Consider the following 23,852-nt stretch of genomic DNA (forward strand, 5'->3'; position numbering starts at 1 on the left):
CAACCTACGGTTTAAACCCAGGTCTGGCTTGACACCCAAGCTTTCAAGTAGGCTCCTCGGTGGTGAACGAGGAACCTTGAAGATGGGGAAGAAATCTGCGTATCAACCCCTTATCCCTCTCTCACCCATCCTCAGCATTCCTCCCACCCCGTGACCACTCAGCTTCTTTTCTGGTCCAAATTCCCATAGAGTTTCTTTCTGAAAATACAAGCAAATATGAACACAAATTCTTATTTTTGCCTCTCTTTTCCATCCAAGAGAGCATTCTCTTAACGGGGTTGAAACTTTGGTTGCATATGGATGTAACCCACCTCGGCTTCTTAGACTGAGTGATGAAGGGCAAACCCCTTCTCCGAGGCTCTGTGCCTCAGTTTCCTCATCTGTAAAAAGAAAGTAGAGGGTCCAACCTGGACAGGGACATGGTAGAAATGAAACAGTGGGGTGAGGCCAATACAGATCGTGACACAAAGGGTCACCCAAGGCTTTCCAGGTCCCGCGTTCACACGCCAGTCTGCCGCTCACCAGCTGTGCGTGAAGCAGTGACTTTGCCTCCCTGGGCCTCAGATCCCTCACCAGAGTGGACAGAAGTTTCTGCCCGGCAGCTCTGTGGGCAGGCCCGGTGGGTGCGAGCGCAGGGCTGGCCCGTGGGTTCTGCTGAGGCGCCGCCCCAGGAGGGGTTCCACGGGGCTGTTATTGTGGGCACAGCGGGAGACGGGGTAAGACGAGGAAATGTGACACCTAATCCATTTGCCTTGCTCAGGGGCCTTCTGGCAGTGGGAGGGTCAGGGCGGCATGGAGGGGTCCCCCGGCCCGGCCTTGGATGCCGGCCCGGGTTGCGCAGGCCCCAGGAGTGCTTGTTGTCAGAGGATCTGTTTTCTCACCAAGGGATTGGGACGCCTTGGACCAGCTCCCTGTTTCCCTTCTTTCCTGCCCAACCAGCTTTGGTTCCTGATCTTGAAAAAATAGATAAGAGCCACACAGAAGTACAAAATGTTGGTTGTTAAAAATTCTGACCTTACGAGAGTGTATAAGAGAGTGTATCCCTGGATCCCACCCCCCACACCCCGCCAGGCAGCCACTGTTCGTTTTCGGGATCTTTGGGGCTTTCCTACACCACAGAGTTGCACCTCTATTTGTAGTTGTATTTTCCTTCCTGCAAAAGCAGTGCACGCTCGTGTGAAGTTGAACGTGTTATGGTAAGCACACGGTTTAGAATGAGAGGCTCCCCTAAATGATGAGTGTAGGGTACAGCCTTCCAGCATCCTACCACGCACAGATGGGCTCCCTGACCCCCAGCCCTGAGAATCATCCCGCCCCTAATGCACGTGGCTCCACAGGTAAGGAAGGCCAGCCAGGTACAGATACAGGTAAATCACATGCTGTCTTAATGGAAACATGGCAACGTTCTACAGAAAATCTACAACTTGCTTTTTTTAACTTAACAGTTAAAAAAAAAAAACAACCAGTATGTAGATAATCACTTTATTATTTTCAGTGGCTGCAAAGTACTTTGTTAAGTGACTGAGCCCAAACTTTTTTTATCCGGACACTTGTGGATGGACATTTGGGTTGGTTGAGTCTTTGTGTCACAAACAGGGCTTCAGGGAGCATCTTGGTGCAAGCGTTCTCCCCCCGGGTGAGGCTTTCTTGATTCACAGTCAGTGCTGCCCACGTATCCCGCGTGGGGTGTGTTTGTACTTAAAGTGATCCCCCCTCCCTCCCTCCCTCCTCTTTCTCTCTTTTTCTTTTTCACTGAAGAAACATTTATCAAAACTTTGTCCCATGCCGGATTGCAGTATTCTATTTAATTAACTGATTTATTTGAATTTCAAAGGAGAGAACATTGTCAAGAGGCTCTGAAAATACTTAAAGGAATGGAGTATCATGATACCCCCTTGTCCTCTTCTCGCCCATCCTCAGCATTCCTCCCATCCTTGACCACTTAGCTTCTTTTCTGGTCCAAATTCATATAGAGTTTCTTTCTGAAAATACAAGCAAATACGAACACAAGTTCTTTTTTTTTTTTTTTTAAAGATTTTTATTTATTTATTTCAGAGAGAGAGAGAGAGCACAAGCAGGGGCCAGAGGGAGAGGGAGAAGCAGACTCGCCGCTGAGCGGAGAGCCTGATGCGGGGCTCGATCCCAGGACCTCAGGATCATGACCTGAGCCGAAGGCAGACGCTTAACCGACTGAACCACCCAGGCTCACATCCATATATGTGTCTTTGAGAGCTTTCGGATTCAGCCTACAGGGCGTCCTCATTCTTCCTGATTGCTGTACGGTAGAGATGGGTGATATTCCTGATCTTTTGCTAAATACCAACCACGTTCTGACGTCATTTTGCACATGAGCAGGTTTTCCGTGGGCTTAGGGTGGTGAGTGTCTAGGGGGAGCACCGTTGTAATTTTGCAGGATCCTGCCCGAGTGCCCAGCTTTGGGGGGCTGTACCTGGTCCCATCCTTGCCCTCAATGACAGGACCCCGTTTCCCCTCCGCCTGAGCAGCCCGGTGCATTACCAGACTTGGGGATGTCATGCCCCTGATGAGTGCCCCTCCTCTTGTCACGTGCATGAGGCTCTGTTTTTCCTTCCAGTCACCCACTTGCTTATGTTCTGCCCGCTGTTCTTTTGGAACCTCGTCCTTGGTCCTTTTTTCCTTGAGTTGTTGGAGTTCTTTATTAGGAAGGTGAACCATTTGTACTCTTACGATTTGATTTCTCCCTGGAAACAGCCCTGGACTGCCTATTGGGCAGACCTGGGATCAGGCCGTAGCTTTGTGACTTATTAGCTGTGTGACTCTGGGCATCTTGCCAGACCTCTCTGAGCCTAAATTTCTTCAGCCGTGGAATGTGAATCCTGCCTGCTTCACGGTTTATTGGAGATTTATTGTGAAGCAATATGTGGTCAAGCTGCTGGCCTAGGGCCTGATGTGAAGGAGGTTTGAGGGAATCAGAGAGAAGCACCTCCAGACCTTCACTCACTTACTACATTTAGTAAATGGGCTAACCCTGTGCCAGGCCCTGTTCTAGGCACCTGGGCTGCTGGGAGGGGCCAGGCCACGGTATCAGGCCACGCCATGTAATAAGGCAGTGACCAACCACATGTGGCATCAATGAAAAACCACAGAATTTAAATGAAAATTAAAGTTAAACAAGATTAAAAATTCAGTTCCTCAGTCCCACTAGCCACATTCAAGTGCTCAAAAGCTACGGGTGACTCATGGCAGGTGTATTGTATGGCCCAGATAAAGAAGATCTCCGTAACCACAGAATGTTCCAGTGGATGGCTCCGGTCCAGGGGGCAAACAGACCCCAAGTGAGTGAGAGTAGTTAAGTCCTGGGGAGATAGAAGAAGAGGCGATGGGGAGATGACTCTAAGAGGTGGTCAGGGGAAGGTCTCCTGGGGAGGGGACCTGAAAGGTGCCACCTGAGTGATGGCCGTCATGGGCATGAGCTGGTCCCGTGGATGCTGGAAGGGCACCAGCTGGCACAGGGGGCCAGGGCCAGAGCATAAGGGAGCCACTGATTTCCAAGGCAATCGCACCATTGTACATTCTACCAGCAGTGCGTGAGGGCTGATTTCTCTACATCCTTTGCCAACACTTACCTGTCTTTTTGATTCTAGCCATCCTCCTGGGTATTAAGGTATCTCATTGTGGTTTTGACTTGCATTTTCCATGGCCCATCTTTCCATGTGCATGTTTGACTATGTGTATCCCTTCTTTGTTCAGATCCTTTGTCCAGTCTTAATTGGGTTATTGTTCTTTTTGTTATTGAGTTGTAATTACTCTTTATATATTCTGGACACAAGTGCCTTAGCAGACATAGGATTTGCAGAAATTTCCTCTCACTCTCTGGGTTGTATTTTTCACTTTGTCCATGGTGCCCTTTGAAGCACAGAAGTTTTTCATTTTGATGAGCTCCAATTTATTTTTTTTTGGTCACTTGTGCTTTTGATGCCATATCTGAGAAACCACTGCCTAATCCAAGGTCATGAACATTTAAGCCTATATTTTCTTCTGAGAGTTTTCTAGCTTTCGCTCTGGCATTGAGGGCTTTGATCTATTTTGAGTTGATTTTGGTTTATGATGTGAGGTTTGCAGCATGTTTCGAAGGCAGAGTCTCAGCTTTGTTGATGAGGTGGAGAGAAGCAAAAGAATGGAGGGCGACCTGAGGATCTTGGCCAGCACAGCTGGGTGAGGGGCAGGGCAGGGGAGGAGGAATTTTGGAATTTTGGAGGGAAGGAATGGAGAGGCCTGTTTGGGGCATGTGAAGGCTAAGATGAGTGTGAGCAGTGTGGGGAGATGTGGAGTGAATGGTGGGATCTGCAAGTCAGGGGTCCCAACATAGACAAAGTTGGGAGTTGCTGTGCACAGATGGGATTTATTTAAAGCAAGGGGGTGTTATGAGAGAACCCCGAGGGAGTCAGATGGAGCAGGAAAAGAGAAGGCTCTAGGGCTGGCCCTGGATGAGTAGACATCCCTCTGAGATGTGGGGAGGCTGAGAAGGAACAGCCAGGGGGTAGGAGGGCACACAGAAGGTCTCGTAAGGCATCAAAGAGTCTGTGAGGCAAGGGATCCAGAATCCAGCCTTGCTCTTTACTTGTGCTGTGTGTTCTTAAGCAGATGCCTTCCCTCTCTGGCCTTCCTTCCCTTATCTGTGCAGGGAGAGTGTGAGACATGTGCACTACAAATTCTGGAGTCCCATTTTTACGGCCTGTGAGTGTATCCCCTATATATGACCGGCTGGAGCAAAACCACAGAATTCAGACTAGGGTATCTAGTACTGCCCTATTCCTAGATCATTTCTCTCTGTATCTGTGCTTCTGTGCATATGTGTTTGGAGGCTTGGAGAAATGTCTGACATGAGGTCACCAAAAGTTACCAGTGACAATAATGAGGCTGGCTAGCCCTTATGGAGGGCTCCCCAGGTACCAGCCATGGGGGAGAGGAGCCTGAAGCAAGCCAGGGGCCCTGGACTCGTGCACAGCGCCCCCTGGTGGCAGCACGCTGTCACGCACTTTCCAAGCGCTACTCCTCACTTGGTTCTCCCCTGAGCCTAGAAGCTGAGTACTGTTATTAGGGGTCTTTCCCCACGTGGTCATGGCTCAGAGAGGTTAAGGCATTAACCTGAGGCCACACAGTTATTAAGTGGCTGAGGCTGGCCTGAACCCAGACCCCATATACTACCTCCCGTCATTAAGGTGGACTGCCGCGGGGTGGGGTTTCTGGTGTCTTAATTTTCTTTTTGCCCTTTTAGGCACAGAACGGACTCTCTCGCTGTGACATATTCTTCCCATAAATGGGAAAGCCCCAGTAAAGTCCTCTGCTTGTGTTCTGTACCACAGGACCTGGGGAAGGAGGATGCCCTGCCGGACAAGGAGCAGCCACTCTGGCAGGGGTCCCCCGTAGCCTCGGACCCCTGGAGGAGCCACAGTTTCTGCAAGGACAAGAGGAGCGGGCCATTCGTGGTGAGTGATGCCGGCGCAGCTGGACTGGGACTCGCGTGGGGTTGGTGAGCATCAGACACCACTGGGAATGCGGTCGTGTGGACAGTCAAGGCTGGCCCAGGGGCCCAAGGAGGCCGAGGGCGGCGGGGGCCTGTCCAAGAATCTGGTGTTGCCAGACTGGCTGCGTGGTGGTTCTTGACGTGGAGGGTGTTGGTGGCTCTGCCTTCACCCCTCTCGGGTTTCCGGCCCAATGCAGAGAGGTAACCCCGGCTGCCTGGCATGGAGCCGATGAGAACATGCCCTGGGGTCTGAAAGTTCTGGGTTTGAAACCCAACACTGCTCCTCTCAGTCTCTTTTAGCGACTTACTTCTTGGTACTTTGGTTTCTTTACCTAGAAACCTGATTTCTGTTTCTTTTGTGCCGGTGAGTTAATTTAACTAAGCTGGTCCTGGAGCCAGATCACCAGGGCTCAGACCCTAGCTCTGTGTGCGGACAGGTGTTTGGCCTCAGTCTCTTCATCTGTGAAACGGGGATAATGACAGCATCTACTTCACAGGGCTGCTGCAGGGCTCAGAGAAGATAACGCGGCAAGCGTCCAGCATGGTCCTGGGTGCACAGCAAACGCTTTCCTGAGAGTTATCATTACCATTATTATTATTATTCTTGTCCCCAGGCCACGTGTGGGGCGCCTAAGATAGGCATTTCTTTAATGAGGCAACCGCAGTTCTACTCATGAGGTCATTTGTATCGCAAGCTCGGTGCATTTCAAGGGTATTTGTGCCTGGTCTCATGTCTTGGAGACCCAGGATCCTCCAGCGTTGAAATCCTAGGTTCCATGGCTTCTGGCTTTAAGGTCATGGGCAAGAAATTTCACTTCCCTGAACCTCTGTTTGCTCCTCTGCAACCAGGGGTGGGGGGGAGAAGACACCCCCGGCGGGGTTCTAGATGGGAAAACGTCTATGCCAGGATCAGCAGGGCTGACGGCAGGGCTGGGGGCCACAGAGAGCCAGAGCAGGAACGCAGACCTCAGCGAGCGTCTGCTGAGCGGCCCCGGAAAGCCTCCTCGGGTGTTCAGATCCCAGCCACAGACGTGCGCACATTTGAAACCTGCCTGGTTTTTTTTTTTTTTTTTTCTAACATTCTTTTCCACTGATTTCTTCCTTACTCTTTTCTCGTTGCCTCCCTGGCGGCACCGACTCAGCTTATCTGATTGTACTTGAACTTTTGTGTGTGTATGTGAAGACAGAGGTTACGGAGAGAAAAGCATTTAAGGCCTGTCTTTTTATAGTCTCTGCTTGCTGGCATCCTCCCTGGTGGCCCGGCTCCCCCTCCTCCACTCTCTGCCATTGAGGAGGCTTTGTCCTTGGAGTCCCCAGGGGGCTTCCTTGGCTCTGTCCTTGCGGCTCCCCGAGGCCCCTGCCCTGTTGCTGCCTGCTTGATTTCCTCTTCTCCGATGCAGGTGGGGAGGGTGGGGGCCTCAGACCTCGTTTCCCAGCTTTGAGGACTCACACCTGCAATTCCAAGGAGTGGCCACCAGGGGGTTGTGGTGTCCAGCTCACTTTCCCATGGCTCCAAAAGCCTCACTCCAGGGACCTCAGCGTTGGGCTCTGGAGGCTGAGAAGTGGCTTCCAGTTCTGGCTCTGCCACTGTGTGGCCTTGGGCAAGTGATCTGATGGACCTCAGTGAACCTCAGTTCTTTCTTCTGCTTCTGTAAGATGAGGACGGTCTCATCTGGCCTCAAGAGCATTTCTGTGGGGAGTAGATGAGCTCGCTCAGCACTCCGAAGAAGAAATCATCAGTGAATGCTGGGGCTGCAGTGATGGCTTTTCCTTCTACCTCCCCCTCCTCCTCTCCTCTCCCTTTTCTTCAGCTCTCTCATTGTAAGAGGGGAAACTGAGGCCCAGAGAGAAGGCCTGACTTAGTCTGGGTGAGGACTGGGGTCCTGAGCCCTTGGCCCTGCTGGCCGCCCCTATTCCTCTGGAAGGCAGTCAGGCCTGTGTGTCGTACTTCCTGATGGGCTTGGGGGGGTTCCCCTGTGAACCGGGTCTACTGCTCCCGTCGCTCTTGATTAATGACTTTGTGCTGCTGGTTTCCAGTTTAGGTTCAGGTTCATCTCCATTTTTTGAGACTGTGTCTTAGGACTTGTCCATCCCCACTCCACTCCTCATGTGAGGGAGTATGAATCCCATGTTGTAGAGGAGGAAGCTGAGGCTCAGAGAGGTTAAGCCACTTGCCCAAGGCCACACAACATGTGGGGGAGCTGGGTTGGGAACTAGGCCTCTTCTGCTTCCAGCCTTGGACCTGGGCCCTTTCTGCCATGGGACTGTGTCTCTGGACCAGCCCCTGCTGGCGCCTCTCTGGGCCTGCAGCACTCGGCGTGTCAGCTCATGAGGGAGCAAGACAACCTCGGCCCTGGGGGTGAGAATGTGGTATTTGTTCAGCCCAGGGTTGGCCGCCAGCTCTTCTGCCACGGCTGCCCTCTGAAAGATGTCTGGGACTTGCCAGAGCTAATGCCCTGCTGATTTGCATAGCCCCGCCCACACCCGGCTGACCCACAGGCTGGTCAGACCCTGAGCACGAGGTCAGACCGGTGTGGCCCTGGCATTTAATAGAGGCAGTGAGCAAGTGAGTTTACCACTCGCGGCCTCTCTTTTCCTCCTCTGTAAAAATCATAGTAATAATAATGTCTAATAGCTTACAGTGCTTCCTGTGTGGTATGGAAACTAGTATTATCCCCATTTTACAGATGGGAAAACTGAGGCTTGGAGCCATTAAGTACCTCTCCCAGGTTGGAGCCGAGCCGAGATGATGTTTATAAAGCACTTAGCACAGTGCCGGGTGAAGAGTAACTGCCTGTTTAATGTTACCTGCCATTATTGTATTGTTTATTATTTGCTATCAGTTTGTTTTTCTTCTGCGTTCTCTGGAAGAGCTGCTCGATGGAACAGGGAAGCGCCTCCAATCTTTTTTGGTAGTTTTTCTGCTGTTGAGGAAGCTGAGCCCAGCAGGGGGAGGTGTCTTGTTCAGGGAGAGTCCCACAGCAGCCAGGACAGAGCTAGGACTGCAGATCACCTTTCTGACTCGCTGGCTAGTGCTCGCTGCCCTCCCCCCACCCATATTGCTTTCAGGGCTACACTTAGTAGGACCTTGGACCCTTGTGGCAAATCTGAACCCTGCGCCGGGCCTCGTCCCTCACCCACCCACGGATGGGCGCACCCTCCTTTCCCCAGAAAATGAGCCTTTCGTCTGCACTCATGCAGGGATCATAAAACACAGTGACTCAGTTGTGGACCATGGCCTTAGGTCACAGTTTGTCCCAGAGGCCCCTCCCATGACTAAAGGTACAGATTCACCAGCTGTGGGGGTTCCCTGTCACGGGGCAGGTGGAGGGCCTCTGCTAACCTTGAGAATGTTCTCCCAAATCTGCAAACCCTTGGCCAGCATTTGCTGGCTCATTTAGTGATGGGCTCATTCTCTCATGGGCCCACTGTGTGCTAAGCCCTGAGTGAGGGGTATTGGAGATTCTCCCAGCCCCCCTGGGGTTACAGTTCAGGGGTACCTGAAGATGGCCTAGGAGGGTCTAGTTAGGTGGAAGAGGAGGAGAGGAAGGTCACTTGGGAAGGAGAAATAGCATATGCAAAGGTATGGGGGTGGGTGATGTAAGAGGCATGTCTGGGGAACACTGAATAGACCAGTTCGGCTGAGATGGAGTGTTGGGGAGGGTCTCAGTCTTTTCTTTTGGCAAATATTTATCTGTATGTCCTTGGTGCTGTGCTGGGCGTTGGGCTACAGTTATAAAACAAGACACAGGTACTTAAGAAGGTAGATAAACAATTGCAGTTCTGTTCATTGAGCGCTTACTATGTGCCAGACGCTGAGTCTTGTGCTTTACCGGCATTCTTTCATTTAATTTGTTCAAGGTTCAAAGCCTCTCAGAGAGGAGGCACACTTGTTTGAAGTCTTGAAGGATGAACAGTTGTTTGCCAGATGGGTGTGGTCTGGGAAGAGATGATTTGTCCCCCATGGAGGGAAGAGCTTGGGCAAAGGTTCAGGGGCGTGAAACTGTTCTATGCAATGAATGTAATCTAGAGTCCAGGAGACGGGCTGGAGTCTTATAATCGTTGATGCGTCATTCCTGGACACCCCCGGTGTGTGTTTTAATGCTGAGCTCAGACTTTTCCTACATCTCTTGCTGAGGAAACCAGGATGCTTGTTTTTAAAAGATGGCACCACCTCCTGGCAGCTCTGCCATCGTGCCGCCATCTTCGTTCAAGGATCTGCCAGAGCAGTCTTGAAGGTTTGAAAGAACTTGAACCCGATAACTTCATTATAATGACTGGAGGATGGAGGGAAAAACCAGTTTGGGATTCCAATGCCAAGACTTGTGAATGCAGTCAACTTGAGATAAGATGGAATTTGTGTCATGGCCCCCAGTGGATACATTGTTGGTCTTGGTTAGATACTCTCTTTGCATTTCATTTGGTTGACTAAGCATTCAAGTGGGAAGGGGAAAAAAAAAACAAAATGGAAGAGTCGATATGAACTGCTAGAAATAACTCCTCAGAGATTGTGCTTTAAAAACTAGCTGTGAATAAAGAGTTGATGGCTTTTTATTTGTCCAGGATATGGACTCTTCTCCCTATAATGTGTTGCTTGGCATTCCCCAGTTTGATGTTGGGCCTGTGTTGATGTCATTTGAATTGAATGTCTCAGGAATGCGGCTCACTGGCTTAATTAAGAGGGCTACTTTATCACACATGGCAAGGTGTACTGAGGTAGGCAGCTGTTGGCTTGGCTCAGCATCTCCTAGAGTCTCTTGGGCTTTCCCTCATGCTTTGTGCCTCATGGTCCCAAGATGGCTGCCACTTTTCCAAGAATTAAGTCCACTCTGTGGCAGGAATAAGTGGGGGGAAGCCAGAAGGGCCGTGCTAGCTGAGTCTGCAAGAAAGTAAGAGCTTTCCCCCAGTCACCCTCCAGAAGACTTTCACTTACCTGTCATGGGCAAGAACTGGGTCACATGGCCACGGTTAGCAGCGAGAGTCTGGGACAGTCAGTGCTCAAGACTTCTGGCCTCCATCAGGGAAGGTGGCCACGTGGGATATGGCCATTGGTCTTTCAACAAATAGCATTGTTTAGTACACAGTCTGGAAAATAAAATGGAGATTGTCAGATCCTTGCCAAGGAAGCCTGGGCCTCCTAACCAGGATTCGGGACAAGAGAGAATATCTGCCCAGTGTCTCTATGCTGTAACGTGAGATGTGTGCGGGGCGCTGGGCCTCTGGGATAGCAAGGCACAATTCTGCCCTCCAAGGCCTCCATTCTGCTGGGGAGTAGGGCTCAGAGAAGGGAAGAAAGGCTGAGGTGGAAGAGACAGGCTGGGTGGTAACTGGCTCAGAGGCCAGAGTGACCTTCCTTCCTGGGCGAGGCAAGATGACACGCCAGCTTTTGGAGTGTGATTGTGCAGCCTGAGTGGTGAGAAACTCGTTGACGCCCTTTGCTCTTAGGAGGCTCAGGAATCCCAACTTGTGGCTAATTCCATTTGTTAATTGTTTCTTGTCTGTCACCACTGGGTTGAAAGGGCTGGAGAAGGCTGAGTAATTTCGGTCTCAACTGATTAAAGTTCCTTTTCTGGATTAAAACCAACCAGACCAGAAGATTTTTGATTCCTAGGTATTAAATGCAAATGCTCAGTTGTGCCTGAGATTTTGTGTTGGGGGTTTTTTGTATTCATATGTTTACCCAGCTACCATCCACCCATTCATCTGCTCGTCCATCCATCCATCCATCCATCCATCCTCTTTATATATACAAAGCTCTAAGGATGTAAAGATAAATAAGTTAATTTCTGTCCTCAGATTTCTCACATTCATAGACTATAAACAAGTAATTATAGAATCCAGGATGATAAATACTAGTTATTCATTTATCCACCCATTCATTCATTCATTCATTCAACAGATATTTATTGAGCACCTACTATGTGTCCTGTACTGTTCTTAGTTCTTCAGGTAGAGCAGTGAACAAGACATAAGTGGTTCTTGCCCTCCTGGAGCTCATACTTTAGTGTGAAAAGATAGACATTAAACAAGGAGCCAGACTCAAAAGAGAAAGACTATCAGATGGTACCAAGTGCTATGAAGAAAATAAAATAGGGTACTGGGAATCAAGAGTGGCTGGGGAGGAGGGTGGTTGAAAGCTATTTCATTACTAATAGGGATTAGGAAGGGCTTTTCTGAGGAGGTGACATTTGAGCTGAGACTTGAAAGGGGAGCACCTGGCCATGTGGAAGAATCAGAGGGAAAGCATCAGGCTGAGGGAAGAGCAAGTGCAAAGGTCCTGGGGCTTGTTGTGTTTTGTAATACTACTATTGATGATGATGATGATGATGGCATTGGTGCTGGAGTAGACAGTGAGGAGTGAGGGAGTTGGCAGGGGCCAGATCACACTGCCTTGATGGCCACTGTAAAGAGGTTGGTTTTGGGTAAGTGCAGGCTGCTTTGGTAAGCACAGAGGAGGGAAGCATCATACCATCTGGAGGAATTCAGAAGAATGTCAGAGACAGACTCGATGGAAGAAGGAATTAGCCAAGAAGAAGACAATCAGGTCAGGGGAATAGCATGTGCATACATAAAGAGGCATAGGAGAACATGGGGTGTTCTGGGAGCTGCAAGGAGGGGTTACCTGGAGAGTGGTGATGAGGCAGAAGGCTGGCCAAGCGGGGGATGAGAATGCCCGTCAAAGTCAGAATGAGGGGCTTGGTGATAGGCCTGCCAGGGGCCCAGAGGAGCCAAAAGATAGGACTTTTTAAAACACTGCCGAAGGCGAGGCTTGGAGCGCCCCCTAGTGGACATTTTTTAGAGGTTGGAGAGTGTGAGCTGGAAGCTGGGAGACCAGGTGGGAACCTGTTGCTGCAATCTGAGCAACACCATTTAAAAAAAAAATTATTGTGGTTAAATATATATAACAAAGTTCACCATTTTAGCCGTTTTTACGTATATTATTCAGTTTTATTAAATACATTCACGGTGTTGTGCAGCCATAACCACTATCCGTTTCCAGAACTTTTTCATCCTTTCAAACGGAAACTCTGTCCCCAGTGAACACTAACCCTCCATCCCGCCTCCCCCAGCCCCTCGCACCCTCTGTTCTCCTTCCTGCCCTGTGAATTTGCCTACTCTAGATACCTCAGATAAAGGGAGCCATACGATATTTGCCCTTTTGTGTCTGGCTTATTTCACTAATGTCTTCGAGGTTCATCCCTGTTGTAGCAGGTGTCCGAATTTCCTTCCTGTTCAAGGTAGAATAATGTTCCGTTGTATCTATAGTTCACATTTTGTTTATCCATCCGTCTGTCGGTGGACCCTTTGGTGGCTTCCACCTCTTGGCTGTTGTGAGTAATGCTGCTGTGAACATGGGTGTGCAAGTATCTCTTTGAGTCTCAGCTTTGAGTCCTTTTGGGTGCGTATGCCCAGGAATGGAATTGCTGGATCGTAAGGCAGTTCTATCTTTAATTCTCTGAGGAAGTGTTAAACTTTTCCACAGCGACTGCACCATTTTGCATTTTCACCAGCAATGCACGAGCATTCTAATTTCTCCCTATCCTCACCAACACTTGCTGTTTTCCATTTTGTGGTTTTGGCTTTGGTTTTTGATAAAAGCCATTCAAATGGATATGGAGTGGTATCTCATTGTGGTTTCAATTTGCACTTCCATAATGGCTAATGATGGTAAGCATCTTTTCATGTGTTTGTATCTTCTCTAGAGAAATGTCTATTCGAGTCCTTTGCCCATTTTGGAATTGGGTTATTCTCTTTGGTTGCTGTAGGAGTTGCTGTAGGAGTTCTTTATATATTCTGGATACTAATCCCTTACCAGCTGTATGGTTTACAATTATTTTCTTCCATCTGTGGGTTGCTTTTTCACTTTCTTGGTAATGTTCTTTGATGCACAAGCATTTTTAATTTTGGTGAAGACCAATTTATCTACTTTTTCTTTCATTGCCTGGAAGATAATTTATAAAATTGATGGGTAATATGCATACAGAAAAGAGCACATATTTTATGCCAGATGGCCTGGCTTTGAATCCCAACTCTGCTACTTAGCTATGTGACCTTGAATGGGTTAACATCTCTGCCTCAGTTTCCCCATCTGTAAAATAGGGGTAATAAGGGAACCTACTTATTAGAAATGCAGTGAGGTTAGGGGCGCCTGGGTGGCTCAGTTGATTGGGTGTCTGACTCTTGATTTTGGCTCGGGTCATGATCTCAGGGTCGTGAGATTGAACCCTGCGTTGGGCTCCATGCTCAGCGTGGAGCCTGCTTGGGATTCTCTCTCCCTCTCTCTTTCTGCTCCTCCCTCTTTCTGCTCCTCCCTCTGCTTACACACTCTCTCTCTAAAAAAAAAAAAAAGAGAAAAAAAAGAAAAAAGAAATGCAGTGAGGTTAGATGAATTAATGTATGTAAGGCACTATGAACAGTTGTGTCTCTTTTTAAGTTATTACTTTGCTGCTATTACTATGACTATATAGTATATATTGAGTATCTGCCTGACAGACACTGTGCTAAGATTATTCGCTGTATGAACATTATTCCACTGTCCCATTTAATCCTCACAAACTCCAAGAGATGGGTATTCATCGTCCCCATATTATAGATAAGGACACAGGCTTGAGCCCTTCTGAGGCTTGCCGAGTGCGATTTCCTGGTGTTTTTTGCCAAAGTGACCTCACTATATCCTGAGGTACTAGGAACATGCCCATTTTAGAGATGCTGAGCCTGAGGCTCAGAAAGGGGACGTGACTGATTCAAGCACACACAGCAAGGAAACCGCAACACGTAGATTGATCCCTGGCCAGTGGACTTATCCCTTGGAGCTGAGGAGAGGGTTAGGGCTTTTGGGGGCAGGCTCCCTATATGGAAGGAGGGGCTGGATTTTTGTTTCACTTGTGTTGCTGGGGCTCCTGGGGACCAAGACGTCGGAGGGCTCCCAGCCAGGTGTCCACAGGAGGCTGATGAACAATGGGACGCCTGTTGCCCTTGCAAAACCTCCCTATGGGAGCCAGACGGGCAACCAGGTGTGCCCGCCCCCTGGTGGAACTGCCCAGGATTGCAAGCGCTGGGGCCGCCTCGCTGTGGGATCCTGGTCCCGGAGCGAATTAACCTTTTCTGTGTGTTAACCCATTGAGGTTACCTCACAGGTGAGGAAATGGAGGCCCAGCGGGTTGACGAGGATCTTTCTAGTGCTTCTGTTTCTCCTTCTTGAGAAAGTATGTCGAAACACCGCTGTGTGAGAATGATGCTAATCCGTTCTGTGAGAATGATGCTAATCCGTAGCAGGCTAATCTGGACTTGACTCTCATTGTGTTTTAGAATATAAATAACAAACGTATGCGTTTTCCCCTGCTAATAGTCACGATTGCTTGTTTCACCTGTCACAACCCTTTGAGACTCACCAGAGGGCCACCCTACCCTGGCCAAGTTGCTGGGGTACACACCTGTTTCCACCTTCCCGAGTGCACGCAGCTGCATTTGCATACACGGACTCGGACACACTCGCACCAAACAGGAACAAACCCCACTAGACCCAGATTCTAATCTGATCTCTTTCTGCCGCCACTCTGTGGCTTTGGACAGCTCCCTGAGGCTCACCTTCCTCATCTGTGAAATGGGGTGAGAGAAGCCAGTTCTGTGTCCCACACCGGCTGTCGTGAGCAGGTAAGACAGACATTGGAAAGCTGTCTCTCGCCAAGCAGGAGTTAGTAGTTAAGGTGCTAGGCAGACTTTATAATTCATTCCGGAAACGTTTGCTGAGCACCTACTGTGCTCTAAAGAGAAGTCAGATTCACACCTTTTCTTGGAGGATGAAATCCCATCTGCACTCAGGATCCAATCCAGTGTCCATATGACAGCTTACAAGACTGTGTGTCTGCCTGACCCTCTCCCCCAGTACATGTCCTATGCTCACTCCACTCAAGCCGCACTGGCCTTCAGAACGTTCCCTTAACATGCATGTCAGGTGTGTTTCTGCCCCAGGGCCTTGGCACATGCTGTTTGCTCTCCTCCAGATTCCCTCTTCACTTCCCTCTTCTTAGGTCATCTCTAGCTCAAATGACACCCTTCAGCGGGGCCTTCCCTGGTGCCACGTCTATAGAAGGACCCCAGGCCCCCACTGTTCTCTCCCAACGCACCCCTTGTCACATGCAGTATCTTCTCATCGCCCAGTGTCTGCCTCCCCCATCAGAGTGGAGGCTCTGGGAGGCAGGGAACTCTGAGCCCAGTGCCCAGCGCATAGTCGGCACACAACATATATGTATGGAATGAGTGAATGAAGTAGCACCTACATCTAAAAAAAATTATTTATTTATTTATTTATTTATTTATTTATTTATTTATTTAGAGAACGTGTGCATGCGAAGGCGGGATTGTTAGTGGGGGAGGGGCAGAGGGAGAGAGAGAATCTTAAGCAGACTTCACGCCCAGAGCAGAGCCTGATGTGGGGCTCGATCTCACGACCCTGACATCCTGACCTGAGCCAAAATTAAGAGTCGGACCCTTTAACCAACTGAGCCACCCAGGCATCCCAGCAACCCCCCCCCCCGCTTTTTTTTTTTTTTAAGATTTTATTCCTCTAAAGCAGTTTCAGGGTCATTGCAGATATTCCCCGTATATGCCCTTCCCTGCCACATGCAGAACGCTCTGCATTCAGCAGCCCCCACCCGAGTGGGACATTTGATACAGTGGACGAACCCCACACTGACATCGTTGTCACCCACCGCCCATGGTTTACGTTAGGGCTCACTCCTGGTGTACGGTCTGTGGGTTTGGACGAATGCGTAATGATTCGTATCCATCCTTACGGTATCGTGCAAAGGAGTCTCACTGCCTTGAAAATGCTCTGTGCTCTGCCCGTTCATCCCTCTCCCCACACCCGACCCCTGATGACCACTGATCTGTTTATAGTCTCCATGGTTTTGCCTTTTCCAGAATGCCCTACAGTGGGAATCATCCAGTGTGTGGCCTCTTCAGACTGGCTTCTTTCCCGTAGCAGTATGCACAAGAGGTTTATCGACGTCTTTGCATGGCTCAAAGGCTCATTTCTTTTTAGCCCCGAATAATAATCCATTGTCTGGATGGCCACAGTTTATCCACTCATCTGCTGAGGGACATCTTGGTTGCTTCCACGTTTTGATGATTGTGAATAAAGCCGGGGTAAACATCCGTGGGCAGGTTTTTGTGTGGACCTAACTTTCAGCTCCTCTGGGTGAATACCAAGGAGTGCAATGGCTGGATCATATGGTCAGAGTGTGTTCCGTTTTGTACCCTATCATTTTTTTTAAGTGTACAATTCAGTGGCTTTTAGTATACTCCTCAAGTCATGCATCCATCAATCAATTTGAAAAGATTTTCTTTTTTCTTTTTTTTTTTTTTTAAAGATTTTATTTATTTATTTGACAGAGAGAGAGACAGCGAGAGAGGGAACACAAGCAGGGGGAGTAGGAAAGAGAGAAACAGGCTTCCCGACGAGCAGGGAGCCCGATGTGGGGCTCGATCCCAAGACCCTGAGATCATGACCTGAGCCGAAGGCAGTCGCTTAACCAACTGAGCGACCCAGGCGCCCCTGAAAAGATTTTCATTACCCCCCAAAAGAAACCAAGCTCCCCCTTGGCAATCATTAGTCCTTAGCCCCCTCCTCAATAATGCTGCCATTTATCCATCCCCTTGGATGTGCCAGGCCCCGCGCTCTGATCATTCTCATGGTGACTCCACAAGGTAGGGACTGTTCTTGTTCCCATCTTCCAGATGACAAAACTGAGGCCCATAGAGGTGAAGTCACTTGCCTGCATTACTCAGCTAGGAGGTGATGGAGCTGGGATTTGAACCCACATGGAGCCTGTGCTTGGCGGATCTCACGCCTGAATTGGGATGTTTCCCAAACTCCAGTCACTCTTCTGTCACCTTGAGTACTTTTCATAGTCGTGAATCACCTAGACTAATATTTAGTTAATACTGAATTTGAACTGGCTTCACTTTTTTTTTAATATAACACCTTTACTGAAATATAATTCACATATCCTGTAGTTTGCTCTTTGAAAATATACAATTCAGTGGGTTTTAGTACGTTCACAGATTTGTGCAACCATCACCGCAGTCACCTTTAGGACATTGTCCTCATCCCAAAAGGAAGCCGTACCTATTAGCTGCCACCCCCTCATCCCCCGCCCCCCACCCCCAGCCCTAGGCAAATACCATTCTGTTTTCTATGAATTCACCTGTTCGAGGAACCTCAGACAAAGGGGATCATATGCTATTTGTCCATTTGTGTCTGGCATCTTTGACTCAGAGTTCAAGGTCCATCTGTGCTGTCCTGTGGGTCCGAACTCCATTCCTGTTTATGGCTGGATCACGCGCCGCTGTCTGGATGGACCACATTTCAGTTATCCATCCGTCGGTTGGTTCATTTCTACTTTTTGGCGCCTGCGAACACTCCCGCCCCCTTATCGTCCCGTTGTACTGGTTTGAGTTCATCCTCTACCTGCACTTACTATGTATTTGTTTTCTGACAAATTGCAGGATCTCGGGGCTCTTGATCCCTTTGTTCCACTCCACGATGTCGGTGCAAAACTGATGCTCAGTCCCTGTTTGCTAACGGAGTGAGCGAATGAGTGGGAGAGTCAAGAGCCCCGTATGGGAGACAGACATACGCCCAACCACCTGACCCCAGGAAGGAGTGGGTGATGAGTCTCCCCTGGCTTGGTTGTGGGGGAGCCAGAAAGGTCAAGGTACAACCGAAGCTGGGTCTTGACGGGGGGAGTAGGAGTCGGTCAAGTAGGGAGAGACAAGAGGGGCCCCCAGGCAGACGGCCCAGGCGGGGCGTGGTGCAGCTGTGATTTCTCGTCCCTGCTACATCATTCCCGGGGTGGGGGTGGGGGCCAGCCCTGTGCTCTCAGGATGGCTCCTTGTCACTGAGCAGAGAGCAGGGCTCAGAGGGATAACGCAGAAGTCAGTCACAGGGGCAGAGTTCCCAGGGCCAAGTCGCACTGCACCCGCCCCAGAGATCTGGTGATTCCTGAATGCCCGGCCCAGACATGTGCACCCGGGTTACCGCAGGGCTTCTGGATCCAGATTTACAGGCGCTTTCCCTCTAGATTCTGCCTCAGGAGCTGCAGCCGGAGGGCAGGCTGGGCAGGGACGGGGAATTAGCCACAGACTCGGAGGAAGGAGGAGGCGGCTGTTGCATATTCCAGCCTGCCCCTGCCTGTCCAGTGTTGCAAGCAAAACCACTGGTCTTGATTTTGATGTGAAATCTCACCAGTTTTATATGTTGGAGAAAAAAAATTTTTTTTTTTTTTTTTATTTAGGTGCTGGTGAAGGCAGGTGGGTGGGTCAGGCCACACCCAGCCGCCCTCCATTAACGCACGGGGGATGGGCAGGCCTGTTGCACACACATCACCTTGATGGATCCTTGCCACAACTCATGGGGAAGCTGAGGCTGGGGCAAGTGAAGCCGCTTGGCCCCGGGCTCATACAGGGGATAGGAGCCACAGGTGGGACTCAATCCAGGGCTGTCGGACTCTGGGGGCATCAGAAATGCCCCGAGTATCCTCCAGAGGGTTTTCTAGCTGCAGTTGCCCTGTTCCATCCCTCCTCCCTGCATCCCTGTCCCTTGTTCCTGGCCATCCACCTGACATTAAAATAGGCACCATTTAGGGAAAAAAAAAAAAAAATTGAAAAAGGAAAGAAAGGCCCCATGTTCCTTGTGCAGTGCTCAAAAGTGACCACGAGAGGGCGAGTTGGAGGTGATCTAGTTCCAACATTCCGTGTTATTTTTAGTTTTTAACCCCTTCTGCCTCGGGGCCTTCACTCTGAAAAAGCCAAGTCTTCTGGCACCGCTTAGATTTTCTTTTAACACATTCCACTGATTTTGGTACACGTGTTGCTCAGCTCCGTCCTCCATTAGGTCCCTTGCCGGTTTCTATTTCACTAGCCTTGCATCAGGGCTGAGATGGGGACATTCTCCTGCAGCCCGCACAACCCCCGCCGCCCCACTTATCTTCATGGGTGATGTTTCTCTTCTGAAGAAATTACTTTTTGGGAGAAAAAGAATTCTGTTTTTATTTTCTACCCAAAAGGAGTGCGGCATATGTGTGTGTCTGGGGGATGGGCCCATAATGAGAGCCCTATGAATATAGAAATGGCATTTCTGACTTAAGCAGAAGTATTTCCAGAGATGCTGAAGCTCCTCCTTGAACACGAATTCTCTTGAGAAGAGGAACGTTTGGTCATATTTCAAGACTTGGTGCCATGCCACCTCCTCTAAGAAGCCCTCCCAGGTTGCACCCTTTCCTGTGAACTCCAGGCCCTTTAGCCCCCAGTGCTGTAGTGCTTCTCTCCGGTAGACCCTGAGCTCCCTGAGGGCAAGGACCACGCCTCATTCAATGTCCCCACTGCTCCACAATTAATCCGCAAGGCTTTTGGTGCCTGAGCACTTGTAATCTGCTAGGGGCTTTTGTGACACCACCTCACCTCACCCTCACAACAGCCCTGCGAGGGAAGGAATTATTATCAGCCTCTTTTTACGTCTGAAGAAACCGAGGCGCAGAGAGGAGAAGCATGTTGTCTGGGATGATGCTGTGGGCAGGGTTGGAGTCAGGGTCTGAACCCAGGCTTGTCTGATCGCAGATTCCTGCTCGAGATAGCTCTGCACCCCGCCTTCTTGCAGGTGCTCAAGCAGGGCTCCAGGAATTAGTGTGGAGGGGGCTCTCTAGCTGGGGTCTGAGGGCTGCTGGGCATGCACTTGCCCTTCCCCGCTGCCCCCCCCCCCTTTTCTTCTCCTTCTCCAAAAGCTTATTGGAATATAATCTGTGTGCCATGAAATGCACTCATTTTAACTCTACAATTTAGTAATTTTTAGTGAACTTATAAAGGTGTACCACCAGCTCCAGGACATGTTCATCACTCCTGAAAGAAAGCCCCTATCCATTAGCAGTCACTTTCCACGCTCCCTGCCCCCCGACCCCCCAGCCCCTGGCAACCACGGACCTACTCTCTGTCCCATCAGTGGAATCACAGAGCACGTGCTGTGTCCGGCTCTTGCCCGGAGCAGGGGGTTCTTGCTGCAGCCATGTTGTTGCGTGCATCCTTGTGCTTCTGTCCCCTTGTGCTGGGCGGGCCCCTTCTCGTCCGTGGCCATCTTCCTTGCCTCCCCCCCAACCCGGACTGCCCCTCCTCATGGTGGACAGAACCCGCTGGGGCCTGAGGGGCTGTTGCCAGGTCAGGCTGGGCGCGAAGGGATGAAGAATGTTCTGCTTTCCACCCTCCCCCCTCCCCCCTGGCCCCAGTTGTGTGTTTTAAGTGATTTCAAATATCCTACAGTTGATAATGCCCTGTGGGTTGGTTCTGCCCTGGCCAGATGGGCTCAGAGGTGCTTTTTTGGGGGGAAATAAACCCCCAACTTGATGGGCTGACCCCAGCTTGGGGTCCTACTAGCCAGGGTGCTGAACTCAATCTGCCACTAGCCGATCACGGCTGAGGTGTTTTGAGCCCCCAGCCCTGAGCACTTTACACATGTTACTTCATTTGCTCTTCCCGGTGCCCCTGTGGGGCAGGCACCGTCCTCACCCCCATTTTACACTGGGGAACCGGGGCACAGAGAGGTTAAATAACCAGCCCAGTATCACACAGCTCGCTAGTGCTGGGATAATGACTGGAACCCGGGCTTGTCCACCTGCAGCCTCTACACCCTTCACTGGCGCCCCGGGCTGCCTCTCTGCAACCTGCTCTCCCCTCCCTGGGTCTCAGTTTCCCCCTTGGACAGCCTTCTGCTCCGTCTGTGCCCTGATTCTTTCAGAGGTTGTCAGCTTCTGGAAGACGGGGGCATGTGTATGGCTTCCCTGGGTCCCTTCGGTGGCTGACAGGGTGCTGTGCACACAGTAGGTCTGTTCTCGGCGTGTTCCGGGCACGCAGATGCAAGTGTCATTTCCTTGTCCGCGGCACTAGTGCCGGGAGAAGTGGGAGTTCTCAGCCCTTCGGGGAATGGGCGCAGAGCACCTGCTAAGTGCTGGGCTGTGTGCCAGGGTCTGCCTGTGGAGGGCACACAGCCCCGTGGAGGAGATCGGCTCTCACCACACCGAGCGTCCTAACATACTCGGAGAGGGGGCTAGTGACTCATGCTTGGAGGGCTTCCTGGAATCATGCGTTGGGCTTGGAAGATGATCGAATTTCCGCAGATGGAAAGGGCATTCCTGGCCAAAGACCCTGTCTGAGCAGCGGCTGGGAGGCTGGGGGTCCACACATGCGTGAGGGAATGGGTTTGGCTGGGGCAGTACCTGGAGGCCGTATGGCTAAGGGCATCGAAGGCCGAGCCAAGGAGCGCGGCACACTCTGCTGGACCACAGGCTTGGGGGGCAAGCAGGCCCCTCTAGTGTCTCAGGTGGGGGCCGTGTCAGCGCCATCTCTGTCCACCCCCTGGCACAGAGCCTGGACACAGCAGGTGCATAGGGAGCATGTGACAGATGAGTGGGCTCTGTTTCTACAGGGTCATCGATTCCTATGCCTAGAGGGCCGGGGCATGGTCCACACCTGGGTTGTGGGGAGCAGGAGGAATGTGCCGGATCTGGTCCCCAGGCAGCACCCTCCTGTTCTGCCGTGTCCCCACAGGAACGCAGGCCCATGGGCGAGGCGGGCCTATATTTCTAGAGGAGCTGGGAATCTGCATTTGCTACACGTAGTTCTTCTGAGGCTTACTCATTAGCAGCTGTATTCAAATAAAATAACATAGTGTGCCTACCTTCCCACCCAGCGCCCCAACAAAATCATGCCTGCCTGGGGGGCTGCCGGTTTTCCATCTCCCTGCGCGAATACTGATGGCAATTTTAATAAGCTCCCGTCCCTTTTGGGAGGTTTCTGTTAAGCTCTGATCTCTCCGGAGGGCTGCATGATTGTTGTACATTCAGTCGGTGTTTGAGTGGTTGAGTGACATTAATAAGAGTTGCCCCAGGACCTACTGTGGCCAGGCGTTGCCCGGCCCTTGGGCACCAGGGATTGAAGGAGGAATTACGGAGAAGCAGCGCGTTCAGCCAGAGGAGGTGCTCTGGGATCCCGCATCTGGGGGCCACCCTTAGCCCAGGCTGGGGGCTGCCGGAGGGGCGGGATGGTTAGATCTGAAGCCAGAGAGCTCAACTCCAGCAGGAGGGAACCGGGCGAAGAGGAGCGGGAGTGTCCTTGTTTTCTAGGCCTGCCATAAGGACCCACCATATCCTTAGTGGCTCAAAAACAATAAATACTTGCTCTCTCAAAGCTCTGGGGGCCAGAAGTTTGAAATCAGGGCATCGGCAGGCCCAAGCTCCCTCTGAAGATGCTAAGGGAGTCTCCCTTTTTGCCTCTTCCAGCGTTTGGTGGCTCCGGGCCCTCTGTGGCTTGTGGCCGCCTGGCCCCGGTCTGTGTCTCTTCCATGTGGTTGCATCTTCTCTTCTGTTTCTTACAGGGATACTTATTAGATTTAGGGTCTTACCCGGGTAATCCTGGATGAGCTCATCTCAAGATCTTTAACTTGATCACATCTGCAAAGACCTTTTTCCAAATAAGGTCGCATTTACAGATTCTGGGTGGACGTATCTTTTGGGGGCCACCATTCAACCCACCGCAGGGAGGAAGACAGCTTCTGACTGAGGAACAGCATGGGCAAAGGCCCTGTGGGTGCGTGGCTCACGGGGTGGGGGAGGGGCTGGTGTGGGGTCAGGTGGGTGAAAGGCAGGCAGGGGCCTGGGGTGGGAGAGATGGGAGCCAGGGATAGGAAGACGTTCCAGGTGTGTGTGGGGGGGTGCCTTTGTCATGTGCGTGCAGGTAGCACCCCCTGCCAGGTGGAGATGGGTCCCCTACTAGGGCCTGACCCAGACTCAGTATAGGTCACTTCTGGCCTAGAGTCGGGGGTGCTGCTCCCTGGGGCATGTCCTGGGGACTGTGACCATCTCCGGGCTGGGCGAGCGGGGGTTTGGGGGACTCCAGCTTTCGTGCCTGCCCACTCCCACCTGGCTGGTCTTGGGTCAGCTCCGTCTGCATCTCAGACTTGCCAGGTCCGGCTTTTTCACTTTTTTTTTTTTTTTTTCTTCCCACCCCTGCCCCGGGCTCCGTTGTCTCTCTTCCTCCTCCCCACCCCTGCCCTGCTCTCTCCCCAACTGTGCTCTGTTCTCTGTGTCCCTGACTGCCGCATCCTCCCGTTGTGCTTTTCAGAACTCGGCCAGAATGACCCTCTGACTCTGCCGTCAGCCAGTCAGTCAGCGAGCTGGGCCTGGCCCTCCAGCTGTACCGTCAGCCAGTCAGTCAGCGAGCGGGGCCTGGCCCTCCAGCTGTACCGTCAGTCAGTCAGTCAGCGAGCGGGGCCTGGCCCTCCAGCTGTACCGTCAGTCAG

At 51.0% G+C, this 23,852-nt stretch overlaps 1 protein-coding gene across 2 annotated transcripts in view; it reads left to right on the forward strand.

Annotated features, from left to right (window-relative positions):
• KIAA1671 (KIAA1671 ortholog) overlaps positions 1 to 23,852 on the forward strand; it is a 142,293-nt gene that overhangs the window by 25,686 nt on the left and 92,755 nt on the right. For both annotated transcript variants that reach the window (XM_032395011.1, XM_032395012.1), the window contains exon 5: positions 5,346 to 5,468. In XM_032395011.1, coding sequence (XP_032250902.1) covers positions 5,346 to 5,468 — 123 coding nt within the window. The remainder of the gene's footprint in view (positions 1 to 5,345; positions 5,469 to 23,852) is intronic.

This window comes from Phoca vitulina, unplaced genomic scaffold, assembly GCF_004348235.1.
Source record: "Phoca vitulina isolate PV1807 unplaced genomic scaffold, GSC_HSeal_1.0 scaffold82, whole genome shotgun sequence".
Classification (NCBI taxonomy): Eukaryota; Metazoa; Chordata; class Mammalia; order Carnivora; family Phocidae; genus Phoca; species Phoca vitulina.